This window comes from Typopeltis vanoorti, chromosome 15, assembly GCF_054136105.1.
Source record: "Typopeltis vanoorti isolate ZY-2024b chromosome 15, IOZ_Tvanoo_1.0, whole genome shotgun sequence".
In the NCBI taxonomy this organism is placed as follows: Eukaryota; Metazoa; Arthropoda; class Arachnida; order Uropygi; family Thelyphonidae; genus Typopeltis; species Typopeltis vanoorti.
The window spans coordinates 85,908,197-85,923,280 of record NC_143563.1 but is presented as its reverse complement, the minus strand read 5'-3'; the positions used below and the strand labels follow the sequence as shown (position 1 = coordinate 85,923,280).

At 36.0% G+C, this 15,084-nt stretch overlaps 1 protein-coding gene and 1 long non-coding RNA gene across 8 annotated transcripts in view; one reads left to right on the top strand and one right to left on the bottom strand.

Annotated features, from left to right (window-relative positions):
* Nucleotides 1-15,084, bottom strand: part of Dgk (diacyl glycerol kinase 1) — a 419,112-nt gene that overhangs the window by 106,525 nt on the left and 297,503 nt on the right. For all 7 annotated transcript variants that reach the window (XM_090405486.1, XM_090405489.1, XM_090405485.1 and 4 more), the window contains one exon: nucleotides 6,721-6,937. In XM_090405486.1, the coding sequence (XP_090261612.1) occupies nucleotides 6,721-6,937 (217 nt within the window). The remainder of the gene's footprint in view (nucleotides 1-6,720; nucleotides 6,938-15,084) is intronic.
* The window catches only part of LOC150098952 (uncharacterized), a 225,713-nt gene that overhangs the window by 208,377 nt on the left and 2,252 nt on the right, over nucleotides 1-15,084 (top strand). The gene's annotated exons all lie outside the window — the stretch shown is intronic.

The window sequence follows — 15,084 nt, the reverse complement described above, 5'->3', positions numbered from 1 at the left end:
CCAAACTGTATTGGAAAATTAGTACAGCCATCTGTAGACAACTAAAGACAAAACACGACAACAATGACGGATGTGCCTCACCCTGGGAAAATTCCAAGATATCTTATCTCAAAAAGATCGTCCACAATTCCGTAGGCAAACCAAAACACCATGTGATATCACAGAGAGACTTATGTTCCCCAGAAATTTCCAAACACATAACGTAACGATTCTTCTCTCTAAATACGCCCACAATTCAATAAGCAAACAAACACACCACGGGATGTCCCTGACAGACGAGGGCCCAGTGAAATTCCAAACTCTATAATAACACACATCCACGTTACGATTCCTTATCTTATCTTGATCTGGTTAAAAGTGTCCCACCAATCAGCACATGATTCCTTATCCGCTAATATATCTTCCTTTCCATTCAAAACAATAACGTCACTTATTTACAACTAACAAATGACGTCACTTATCTTCATCTGATAACAACAAATATTCACGACACGATCCCTTATCTTATCTTGATCTGGTCAGAAGTGTCCCACCAATCACAACACGAATCCTTATCTCTACCAACACCCATAATTCCATACGCGAACCAAAACACAAGAACTGACGTCACTGACACATGTCCCCAGGAAATTCCAAACATTACAAACTCGTGACGTCACACACAATGACGCCATCAAATAAACAACCAATCACGTGACGATTTCTTATCTTGATCTGGTCAGAAGTGCCTACCATCTACTAAGTTGCTACGGCAATTGTGGAGGAGACCATGAATAACACCGTTTGTTCCCGCAGTGTAGGTACTATATCAAGCCACATGAGTGTCTTATGCAACTGTCTGGAAAATGCTATGGAAGATTCTGCATTTTACCCATTCAAGATAACCCTGACACAGGAGTTGCGACTGCAGAACTTTGGAACTCGACTGACATTCGCTTTAATATTCCTTGCTCGAGTGAAGGTGGATGCTGCATAGCTGTAGATAGTTTTGTGAAGAGATGATGCTCTCTTTCACCTGAACAGAGCCGTGAATACCCACAGTTTTGGGGTATGGGCCACGCAAAACTCGCATGCACGCCAACAAATTTCTCTGCATTCCCTCAAAGTTACTGTCTGTTGCGGGTTTATAAACTTCGTTTATCATTGGACCATTCTTCTTCGAGGACATTCGCCAATTAGGTCGTGTGACATGCTCAGTTACTGCAGAGGTACTGCGATGTGTCAAACAATTTTTGTTGTGCCATAGGTACAGCAACGTCTGTGCACGGATTCAGTTATTTTCATGCAGGATGGCGGCCCCCTCCACAAATCGGCCGATCCGTACAGGAGGTTCTTAAAGAACATTTCACGGAAGCCAGAGTAATCAGCCGTGCGTTTCCCACCTGAATGGCTCCCCTCGTTCGCTTGATCTGACCCCCTTCGACGTCTGGTCCTGAGAACTTCTCAAAAACGGGGTTTATCAGAACCATCTTGATAACTTGCTTCGCTGAAAGACAACATAACGTAGCATGTGCCCAACATTAGTCTCGACCAGTTGCGTTCTGCCGTTTGTATCATACCGGGAAAGGCAACACATTGAACAGTACAACCCGTGAATGCATAATAATAGTGAATAAAAATGTAATTCGTGCTTGTGTCGCTTTTCGTTTTCTTACACAGAGAAAAATTACTACATCTACATTGGACAAAGTTTCGCAGCATTTGGATCACTCACTGGGTGGCGCTCCAGAAGACCTTAACAGAGAACTATAATTTTGATCAGCCTATATATTATCTAAAGGTCTGAAATTTGGTAAAAATAAACAAAAAATTTAATGAAATGTGACAAAACAAAGAATGCTAAAACTGCACTATTTATAGCATGGATTTTATTTCTAAGTACTTAAAAACATAGTGGTAGAACCACATGCCTAATTTTACCAGTTTAAAATCAACTATTAAACGAACGTTAACTAAACCTAAAAAAAATAAAGAAACAATAAACAAATAAGAAACTGATTTCCTCTCGAACAAAAATACATATTTTCACTAACCTTATACGACTGAAAACCCGTGATCCTCCAGTTAGCGAATGAACTCTTAAAAAACCTCACCAAGTATTGTCAAAATGATTAGCTATACAATATGAAAAGAATTATATATAAGGACGCTATAATCACTGAGCTAAACATTTTATGAGATTAAGAAAGACTGCTTCGATGAAAAGACGCCCATAATGTACTCAATATATTTGTAGTAAATGTCAGGAAAGCCATAAAATGTTCGGTTAGTTGAAGATGAAATATTGCTAAGCCGAAGGCTTTTCTATATGAAAACCAGAAGCCATCTTCTAGCAGTCTAATGCCAGTGTTTAGCGCATTCCTTAATTATTAAAGGAGAAATAGTGATATAATATAATGGGGATTGAAACATTGCACTGGACAATTAGAATGACTACAATCGGATTTTAGAAAAATTAGTTGAGGATTATCACGGACTTTACCGATCTTGGACTATTCATCTTGCTGCGCGCCATTTCTAATAATGGTGTGCAGCGGGAAATTCAGTCTGTTAACAAAAGTGGTTCAGTTTGGATTCGTTCGACAAGGATACGAAACGTTGATGAGCTACTTATGGATTTCGTAATATTCTCAACTGCTCAACTTAACTGAATTTACAAAAGTTTTTGTTTATGGCGGGATTTGAATATTTATTTTTTTCCTATCACTGCGAATTTGGGAGGCGTTCACATTCTTCCAATGGTGAAGACAAGAAAAACAGATGGATTACTTTTTTTTTTTGGAGGAAAAAAAACGAAACTTTGTCATCTCAAATTTTTGTTTTAAATTAAGCGTTTTTGTGGCAAATGATATGACTATGAATAAATAAGCATGGGATTAACCAGAAATGACTTTAGATCCAATTGTTAAGATATTCGATGCTACCATTATACAAGAATATTATTGCACAATATTTAGGCTTACCTCGAATCATTTCTATACATGTTCTGAACTATTTCTTTCATTGTTTTGATTATTTTTATGTGCAGATCGTTTTTCAAAAAAGTTTGGATAATTTGGATATCATGTATCAATTATCTAACAATCTTTACAGTTTCCTTTAACATATAATCCCTAACACTATAAAAGTGTGTTAGATGTAGTTAATGTTTACACTTAAATTTTGCAAACTGAGATCGACAAATGAAACCTCAAATGGTGAAAATTATGCTCGCACAAACAGCTAACTGGTGAATATGGGGATTATTTCATATTTAGCATGTAGTAGCAGACAAAAGAAATCGACAACTTACGTTATCCTGTGCCTGAATGATGATATAGTGAGGCTAAGGAAAGAAAATATTCATTAAGAAAAGCGATTGTACCAAATCTCCAAACAGCAAATTCTTTCTTTCGTATTCGTATGGGAGATGCATATCCACAGAAAAGGAGGCCAGTGCTCTATTTTTTTAGTCTAAAAACTACAGTATTTTGGTGTGAGAAATACAAATCGCAAATGTGGAGATTAAAGTTATAAGACTAGTCTTAAGTTGCCAACTTAGATTTAAAATATCGTTGCGCAGGAGTGATCAGAACTAAATATTTCCATTACAACATTAAAACCTGATCCTCCACGTTGCAAAATGTAGCGAGTAGAAAAGAGAGTTATCGCTAGTTTTCCCTACTAATTTTTTCCTGCTCTTCAGTATTAAATTCGGTTAATGAGAGATGTCACTGACAATAAGATTGACCAAAACACCTTCGAATTTATTGTATATAATAATGTAGATACAGACAGTAGTATTTCAATGGGACATTAGGCTTTTGACTAATGTGCAGTGCACTGAATTATTATTTATTTCGTTTTCTTTTTCAATTCAAAAGAAAATTTGTGGAATCAGCCGGATTAAATCAGAACGCCTGAAAATAGCAGTGTGCGTATCCTCTGACTCCTTTCTCACTAATGAAGCTAAAAGATACCAACCAGTTCTACTTGTAAACAGAACTTACTGATGTCATGGGAAGCCAAACTGGGTTAAGATTTCACGGAAGTATTACATCATATCCATTAATAATAACAAACAAACCTTGTGTATAATAAATGATAAAACGATAGGTGTTTTGGAATTCTTCATGGAATTAGTTTTTTTTTTTTTTTTTTAGAAGGATGACAGTTTCAACGAGCGTTTCAGAACAATTCACGACAACTCCAGGCTGCAAAAATCAGATGAAAAGAAAATTCAATCTAGAACCTTTCAAATACGAGAGGATTCCCGAAAAGTTTTCTGTGAAATATCTGGGCAAACGTGATCTCGTAATAAAAGTGAAAATACACACAGCACATTACCAAACTACCGTCAATCAATATCCTAATAAAATCTAATAAGATTTCTGTACTCTTACATTCTTCAATACTAGCCTATATAGCCTGCAATGTAAATCTTAAAATAAGAGCAATCAAGACAGAGTAATACAGAAATGAGAAATAATCTGTAAAATGCAGCAGTAGGGAAACATTCTGGGAAGGATACTGCACCAACTGTTAAGATAAAAGACAGATAGTACGGGTAACGGACGGGATCGTTGGCTTCGCTGGTCGAGCAGAGTGTCCTCGCTTTCCAACCAACAAGTCAGTGGAATTCGTATCCACTTAAGCTGGTTGGTACGACACCACAAACTTACTTACTGGGAAACCTGAAATAGCTTGCCAAAGTATATTATTATTTAGTCTATAGAGCTTGATTTAGAGACTATTATCTCTTTTTATAAGGCTATGATTAGACCTATCTTTAATAATGTGCACAGATTTCGTCATCTGTGTTTTTGAGAGATCAGAAGATCCGGAGACGAATCAGTAACCAAACTGGTGACGTCTGTGGAATGCTCCCTTTGAGGATAAATTGAAGGCTGTGATTGAAAAGTTTAGTTGATAGGAGGAAAAGTGGGGGACATGACAGAAACTTTAGCAAAAGAAGTTTTTCGATACGTGATGGATGCATAGAGCACTAAGCGAACTTGTGTAAGAGCGCAGACTAGATTTTTTTTACTTGGGGAGTGGATTTTCATTATTAGTTGAGTGCCCCGACCCGTAAATGAGTTTAAGGAGAGATATGATAAGTATGTATAAATATTAGGGTGGGTCTAACGCGAGGAGTTCTCTGACTCCAGGAAGATACCTATATGATAATAATCAGATTTAACCTAGCGGCTTACCCACGATACTCACAGTATGAAATTTAGCAAACTTTCCTGGGTGGTACCTATATAAAAATAAAATTAAAATCCCCTATATACATATCAAAATAAGGTCTAGCGAGGTCCTTTAAAAAGTGGGAAGATTCACTTTTCAAATTGGTCGGTAAAAATGGAGGACGGTACAGGACAGAGGAAACATTTGTAACCCTAAGATATCCTGATTAAGATGAGGCCCATCAAGTTATTTGGATTGTTAAACTCTGAATCGAAGTGAACTTGGATTTTTCTTTCTCCCGTGTTCAGAAGTGAAGGTAACCGAGTGTCCATCTGGTAGGTTAAAATTGTGAAATATCTTGCCCGATCTCCCCACACCCCCATATCTCTGTCTCTCTCGTCTAAGGAGACTGTGATGACACTGCTTTGCTAAGGCTAGGTCGCCATGCAAAAGGGAAGTACAGATCGTAGTTGCCAACTACAGAAAGGTTTCCTAAGCACTTTTTCAGCCAGTTTCCGAGTTAGTCAGTTGGAATCACGTGTGTGTGTGTGTGTGTGTGTGTGTGTGTGTGTGTGTGTGTGTGTGTGTGTGTGAGAGAGAGAGAGAGAGGGGGGGGGTCCCAAGGAACTCAGATTTTAACCTGCACCTTAGAAAAATCGACCGTAGAATTCTTTCAGACAACAATCGTATTAATTAGGGTTATGTACACGAGACGGCTGCAATTGTCACCCAAAAGTCAGGAAATGACCAATTACCAAGTGAATTCTGCGTGTTCCCTTTGGATAATGAAAAAGGGTGGTTGCATTTATTTTATTCAATGTTTTTCTTGCATATTTCATTCCAGCTTCTTTTTTTTATTTCTTTATCAGATTAATTCTGAACACCATGCATACTCTTTCTGTTGCCTATTTTTTTCATACTTATCTATCGGTTTAATTTTTTTAAATTATGAATAGAGAAATTTCGGGCTGATCGTTTCCTTGTGGCTTTTTAATGGGGATAGTTGGTCCTGTTACCGAATATACTAACTATTTCTATTTGTTTTCGGCAGAATTCCACGAGTCACGAAATATCCCAGTTTCCAAAATAAACCTTTATTAATAAAAGAAAGTTGTTACACGTAGACTTCTCGTCTAAGATTTCCAAACATCTGGAGCATCAGCAAATGGTACTTTATGACTGCTAAGGGACATGAGAATACAATCTAGATAAACTCCTTTTGAATAAAAGATGGTTTTCAGTTTAATTCACGTAATATTCCTGTGATAAGTTAGAAAGTGGCATTTAGTTATACAGAGAAGGCAATGGAATTTAGCTTACTATAATTATGGAAATGCAACAAGTGAGAAATCGCAGTGAAAAGAAACTGAAAATCAGCTGTTTGGATAAATCATAAACAATTAGATGTGTGCAAGTGACCTCTAGCAATTTATTCGTTCCCCAATGGCTTTTGTATCAATATACGCGAAGCTCTGTTAATAGGATGTTGTTTTTATCTCTCCTGTGCGCGCGCACACACACATAAACAAGCAGTATTTTAATTGAGCCTACCTGCCCTACCCCTTGATCCGCTATCGCTATCACTACGATGATGTCCAAGGTTATGTAATTTCTCCGTCAGTCCATGGAGTTTCTCGGCCAAGCTATGATGCTTTTCCTCTTTGCGTTGTTCGGCAGGCTGTGCGTCCTTGGCTAGCTCCGGCATGGAACCTCCAGTGTTGTGCGATGTGATTGGGGCACAGGCTGCCGTTGACGTCACCGCCGCCATCTAGGGAGAAGACAAAAATAGAAATGGTTGGTGAAATTAGGAAGAATAAAGATAACGCTTGACCGCTCCCTGCATTGCGTGTCTTAAAACGTTACTATTTATAGCCGTGCCACGTCAGGATTCTCACTGATGGAACAAACAGATTACTTCCATTAATTCAGACTTAAAATTGATCTCCGGCCTCCTGGGAGTCAGCCGTAGATCGAAATTCTAATTTGCTGTATACATTTCGAGAGAAATAAGCACAATTCTCCGGTATTCGCTTTCGCAGTCTTGGTTATATTTGATTACCTCCCCCTCGCTATTAAATAGAGTACGAGTAAGATGTTAAGCCAGTCAAAAGATTTTGTTTTTGTGATGTCTTACAAATTGAGTTAGTTACATGTTGCTGCTTAGTTATTTCGCATTTCAATAAAAAAAATAATCAATATGGAATTCATTTCGCGTGCACAATTCTCTGTCACACCATTTTACAAGTATACTATAACGATGTCTGGGGAGCCATTAATAGTTCCCTACCCATCGTTCGCACAATTCTAAAAACAGAACACTGGCAACGAAAGTAATTCTGACAAGCACATAAAGGATAACATCCAACGGCCTTGATAAGTCATTCAAGTTGAATGAATGTTTATAAATTTTAACAATATGAAAAATATAAAACAATAAGCTAATTTAATTGGGGGAAACGGATGAATTTTACTTAAACCATGCTGTTACTGGTAGAACAAGTCGATATTTCAGTAAATCACGATAGAATACTTTGCATCATTTCTATCCAAACAAACGTTTGGCGTATTTTAATAATATGCTAGCGCAAGGATTTCTTTTTTTTTTTTAATTCTGTAAATCTCATTAATAGAGCGAAGTGATGAAATTGTGCATTCGGGGAAACGATGCGTTATTTCATGTGCTTTAATGGGAATAATAAAAATCTCTATTTGAACTCCCCCTATGAAGTGTTGTGAACTTGATACCTTATGTTTAGTCTCTTGAGTACGGTGGGCTAGCTTATCTGATAAGGTGCTACTAGTTTCCATCTTTCAGGTGTTGCTCACATAGAAAAAAACATATGCAACTGTTTCCTGGCCTTGGATTTCTGTATCCATATCCTGTCCCTTCTGTTTATCAGATACTGCGAAGCATAATAAAACCTTCCCTGAAAAATTACATAGCAAATCGGAAACGGCAGCCAAACATTATTTCACAAAATGCGAACGGTGCTATTCTAGCATTTTATGAAAAAATGTTTATTTATTTTTATGTACATATAAAAATTAACAATTATTTCTTTCCATATTTCTACTTCTATCCCTTTGTCCGATAATAATTATGCTTTCTGGCATAAGAGATAAGGAAAACTCTATTAAGCTTAGACAAACCAAATAATTTCGACCATAATCACAAAAAAAAATCTTTGGTTAGAAATAAAACAGAATATTGGCTGCAAATGGTGTTTACGGTTGAGAAATTATCATGTAAGTGATGTTGAAAATATGATCGATGATTCTATCATTCTTTCACATGTTTCTTTCGTTTCATTTTTTGGTTCTTTTAAGAAGAAGGTTATTCCTACGGCAAATAAGTAAAAGCCCTTTCACCAAACTAATCTTATTTAAAAAAAGTAATCAAGTACGGATGAAAATCTTCTGGGTGATGCTAGGCCATTATTTATAGGTCAGCTGTCTGTTACTTGCCTATAACGTAGTGTATTGTTTCGTACTTCAACATGGCCGAGCTACATAACTGTCATCTTGGAAATATACAGTTGCTACCGTAACATGCTTCTCTCCCACTCAACAAACTAGGCCAAGCTAATGTAGCAGAATTAAAAAGTGCTGCCACCATCGTCACTGTATGGGTTCCTTTTTTTTTTTTTTACTGACTTTGGACTGTAATATCTTTTCGATTTCTAAGCCATGATTTTGAGATCTGCCAGGATCTAATATGACTGTTTCTATTCTCTTTATATCATGTCTTGTACGAAATGTTTAGAAATCGAGAAGATATTACAGTACAATGTAGAACCTTAACAGTCCGTTTTCTGGAGTTTAAATGGTGTTTACATCTCAAGTTATTGCTCTTTTGCTCCAAATTAATCCAATATCAGTCTCAGATTGCTAATTTTTCATGCATTGTCTTTTACTCTGTAAATACCCATACACGCTCTTCTACTACACTAACGGCTGGCATATTGCGTTCTAGATGTCTGATTTTTCAAGTCCTATAATATTTCAACTTAATTAGCATATTATTTATTCTTGTTGTAAGACGAAGTTACTTATTTTGTTGATTCCTAAATAAGTATTTTTATTTATTTATTTTATATCTGACCCACGCGCGAAATGTCGCCAGACATAGCGTATCGGTGCCATCTGTGGGTAAGAAAGAAAGGAGGAATTTGAATGCCTAAATTTCTGTTGTTTAGCAATTTTGTAGTTTCCGGTATTCAGATCACATGTTTTAAGATAACTAACGAGTTTAATAAAATATAACCCTACAACTTTCGTAAGTTTTCAGACTTATATCATCAGGATATACCATCAGGATTGATTGGAATTAATTGTTGGTGGATATTGTGTGGGCAAGGAGAGTTAATGAATTGAAGAACAGGAATGATAGCCGGTCCGATTAGCATAGCCTCTCTAGATGAGTTCCTGACTCGCTGGAGGTCTCTCTTAACAATCATACTAAGTTTAAGTAATCATCCTGGAAAAATAGCATCGGGTTCACCATATAAAGTTCATCCTGATGGCGCCATTAGATATAGTCATTTTCCTCAACAATAACTGATAACTTATTTCCAATATTAAAAAAAGAATGAATATTATTTCTTCTTTTTTTTTTTTTAGAATACCAATGTGCTTTATTTTTAAGATTTAGATATGATTTTTAAGATTAGATATGATTTAGATATGATCACATGTGACTTAAACAGTGTACAGGATGATGTGACGCAAAATCCGATACTTACTGAATTTCAAAGAATGTTAAATGAACTCATCCAGATTCGATACAAGATTACATCATTTAGACGTTTGAAAACAAAATACTATTCCCCATTATGTTGTGTGTGGAAAGGTAAAAACAATCTGTTGATTTCATAATTTTTTGAAGAGCTGGAGTGTCTTCGGAGAATGCTTCATACGGGGAGGGCTTGAAGAGAAAGATAAATGGAAGATAAATGATCGGTTAGTAATTCAACTATAAATGGATGCGAGGAGCTGTTCTTCTGTCGTTGGAAATTTAGTAGAAATGACATGGGGCGAAAGATACAGATATTTCCATGGAAATATCTACAGAAAAGACGATCTGGAAACTTGACCGTCTGTGTGAGAGAGATCGTCAATTAGCTGAAACAACCTCTTCTGTAATTCTTTAATGTAGTACAGTGGGTTTCAAAAAGAATGTCCCGAATTGAAAATTGTATATCTCTGCAACCACGAAGCACAAATGAATGCGACTTGTACCATGTGAACGGCCTTGGCCCAGAGTTTGATATGACGACCGCTAGATGCATTTTCATTATTAAATATAATTATTTGAAATCGGGTCATTGTTTTTTTGAAACACGCTGTATTATAAAATTATGGTATTTGCCGGAATATAAGACGCATCCCCTTTGTTGTACACATTTTTTAGGGAAAAAAAAAGATTTTTTAGATCCTCTTCCTGATTCCGCCAAGTTCTTATAATTTTCTCAGTTAGGGGTGGCCCGAAATGCCTCTCTGCAGCCTCTTTAGCATACGCAATCGCACGTAGCTCGTATGCAATATCGTAGTAATGCCGACGTTTTCAGCCATAATTTGTTAAGAAATTTAGAGAAAATTTAAAATAAAAAAATTTTACAGAAATTTATCCCCCATTCACAACAGTCCCGACAATAACTGGAAAGTTTAAACGAACAGGAACACGGCTGTGATCGTCGATGATAGCGCATGCGCATCCACTGAACTCTACCTAACTGGAATGGTCTCACACACCGCAAGGAAGCAAGAAAGAAATCGCGTAACTCGGAACAGAGAAAATTTCCAGAAATGAAAGTAATAAAAAAACTGAGTATCGGCGTATAGGACGCACCCTGTTTTTCAGACCTATTTTCAACGAGATAAAGTGCGTCTTATACGCCAAATAGAAACTATTGACTAAAAATTAATAAATATTAAATAAATTCTAATGTATTACTAAATGAAATTAAAGGTCGTAATTTCATAGAACCGAAAAATACAAATAATATTTGCTTTGTGTGTGTAAAACTTGGATTAATGGCATCTTGCTGATATGTTAGCTAATGCTATAGGTGTTAATAGGAGAAGTAGGAGTGCCAAAACCTAAGAAAAATCATTATTTTAAAATTTGTGAACTATAATGGTTATCCTTCTATCGATTATTCAAAGAAAAGACACCTTTCTGTTAGGTAAAAGTTTCTGAAATCGGTATTCTAGATTTTCCTACATCGTCATAAACAACTACACTTCTCCAAGATCGTTACATAATTACTGGACGAACACTTATCATAAAGCATAGAAACTACATTTAATGCACTTTTTTGTAGTATTTGATCTGAAAGAAAAAGAAATTTATTATTTTTTCATAATAAATCACTTTACTGCCTTCCAAAGAAAATTTCAATATGATTTGATCCTGCAAATATTTAATTTTCCCAGATGTTATCAAGTGACGCGCATGGCGTTCTTGCAAAGACGAATCGGACCAGATCAGTGGTGTGCCCAGCAGCACAAACACACCAATAGCTTATCGTTATAGCTTCGTCTCGTAACGCACTGAGAACTTTCGATCGCATTTAAGTGCCGCATAAAATCTTTCATTCGACCAAAAGGGCACCTCACATCTTGCTTCCTGGTGACGGTGCCCTTCTTAGATAAGCGTACTTGTTATATCTGGGATTTTCTCTCCGTCGTGCTAGATACGTTCAATGACCGAACTGTTATCTCTTTTAGCAGAAGGATTCGTACGCATTTCGAGCTGATAAATTCAGCTTTCAATTGAGTTTAGTTTCGTAATTCACTTTGCTGGCTATTGCAGCTTCAATACCGTTTGGAAACACAGCAGCAGAAACACCTGTAAAGCAGCTCTTGCCTATAAGAGTCCATCTCTTGTGAAACTAAAGTCAATGAAAGGAATGTTTGGAATCAATGTTGTTTTTATTCTGTGTACATAAATTGACGATTAAATATTGATTATGTACAATGCAGTTTTTTTTTTTTTTTCGAAAACACAAAATTATGTGTTATTTGCTACGCATTCCTAATGATTTTCATTGTTAAATGCAATCCAGCTCATCCACTATGCAGCTACTCTAGTTGCAATTATACACTAAACTTACTGGTTCTCAAAACAGAAATTTCGTTTCTGACCACCATTTTTTTTCTGAACGTTTTTTTTTTGCTGAGGACGGGATCGAAAAAAAATTGCGTGCTAATAACGAGCAAGTACCGTGCATTACAATTTGTTTGAATGAAACCATCCATCAGCACATTTCCGCATCATCGAACGATGATCTGGAAATGCCGGTCCCATCGGAAATCGTTGTTTCCTATTTGGCACCGTGGGCTATTAATCGAAATTCCATGTAACAGTAGACTTCAGTTTAAGGTCAGGTTGTTCAGTTGCTTTCGAGCAAGAACTGTTTTCTCTGTGTAAATCTTCTGCAATGTTTCGGGAATACTCGAATTGCGAATGACTATCAAGAGAACAGTAAATACTCCTCTGGTCTTCATTCGCTATTCGAACTATTACAGACTCACTAACAAAATGGCACGTGAAAGGGAATTTACTATTTCATCTACCAACTTTTCGTAACATGAGATGCCTCTTTCGGATTTTGGGAGTGAGATTTTCTTACGTTTTGAAAGAAGGCACTGGATACATGCGACGAAGAGTAGCGGTTGTCTAATTTACAGTTCTTGACATTAACCATATTAATCTAATCAACAATACCTAATTTCGTATGTGCGTGGTCGCAGTTTAACTTGAAGCAGCCATGCACGAAAATCTGATGTAGTTACAATGGAAATGAAAGGAAACACCGCTTGTAAAATTATCACAAGATGCCACTCGTATCACGTAACTCTGAACTATCGTATTAAATTTGCTTTTAGTGGACGAGGGTGTATGAGAAAATCACAGTAGTCTTAGAAAGACTGAACAAAAAGTATGATTATGCTGTTTGCCAGTTGTGGAAGTCTAAATATAAGAAGAATAACAAACTTTGTTGCATTTAATGGTTAGAATGTAAGAAACATGGCTACTTTGCTTATATTCAGATTTTCAGAATTAGCAGGTCTCATTATCAGTCTAAAACATAAATGTTATAGAGAAGTGAATCAGAAATATTATAGAAAACTTTTCTATTACTTTTCGACAATGAGAACACAGCTATCGAAGAACCAATGTGTGTCCCAGATAAGTTTTTACTCTGATGAATATTGGTAGCGATTTCTAATAGACTTGTGGTGCTTATCTCAGCACATATCGATTTGATGACAACTCACCGTGGACTTTTGTGAATGCTTTTAAGGTAATAAGTAAATATTTCAATATTTTTTCCAACCAAACGTCTTTTTAATTACGTCACAAAAACATTTTGCGGAGCAATTTTAATTTCATTTGCTTTGAGCGAGACCACTACCTAGCTTATTGGAGACCTGAAGTGGCTTAAAAAATGTTCCATGTTTAGTCTAGAGCAGTATTTCCTGAATATCCATAAGCAAAAATAATATACTATAGGCTTAGCATTTTGTTTGTAGAAGTCACTATTGCAATATGATCAAGTATCTACGACAGTTTACTTTCGATAAATTACCATTAGCAGTAAACAGTACAATATTTAGATTCAATATCACAGATTCACAGTTTTGTAGCCATCTGGTCTCCAGATCTCTCATCACCAGATAATTTCTTATCAGAGTATCGAAGTCGATAGGCCACAGCTAAGCCACAAACAGATGCTCTTAAGAAAAATTACCGGGCTTATTACCTATAACACCGAATCCACAATAAGTAGTAATGCTTCGAGTGAAGCAGTGCAAAACTTGATGGAAATCTTTTTAGAGACAATTTTACGAGATTAGACTATAACTTTCAAGATGCAGAATATCCTAATGAAATAAAGATCTTCACCTCCCTGGATACACTACACTATTTCTGTTATTTTTCATCTCTCTACTTAACCTGGCAAATTCAGGGCACTATTTATATTGAGATCGGCGATTCTTTGGACTAAGGAGCTCGTTTTTAATTTTTTAAGCTTCCAGAATGTTTCTGGACTTATAAAAATTATTTATTTAAACGAGTCAGTGTAAAAAATGTCCGCCCGGATAACAAATATAATATACAAAGAAAAGAGATGATTCCGAACATTAAATATGCATATTAATATTCAATAAACAATTATTGGGTTGTTTAGAATTCAACTGCAAGCAGGGGGCTTCAAGAAAGTGCTTTATTTCTATCAACTGAAATTCTCAAGCCAGTTTGTGTTGCAGAAAGTTTCCGAAAGAAAAAAAAAACCTCTTAAACTAAGTTCTCAACAATCTATTTGTCCCTTTCCAACCAAACGTCTTTTAATTGCGCCTCAAAAGGCATTTTGTAAACTATTGTAGAATATAAGGGGTCAGCTTAAGCTGCAGAAAAATAACTGCAAGAATAATTAACTCATAATAAATTTGTAAAATTCTTGTTGTGAGGAATGTCACTTGCTCGCGGTTGTTTAAACTTTACTTTGATATCAGGAAAAGGCAAAATAAGGTTAATATCTTAGTCTTCAAGATGTTGCCGTTATTTTATGGGGGTATTTTAGCCCCATAAACCCTGTTATTTTAAAGAACAGGAGACGACTTTAATTTGATGCAATATCCACATTAGAATTTCAACCACAGTAAACCTAGTTTGTGGAACTTTGATTTTAAATGTTATCTTATCTGAGTCCAGTTTAGTCTGCGAATTTTGATCTATTTCATTATGATTTCAATGAAGATAAACTTGCTCAAAATTAAAATAAAACTGATTACACTTTCCTGAATAAACTAAATTGACTGTGCTCATCGCTGACCTGACTTTGTGCAAGTGTATTGTTCAACTTTAACATTTTTTTCTGTATTACTCGAAAGAACATTTTATTGTAC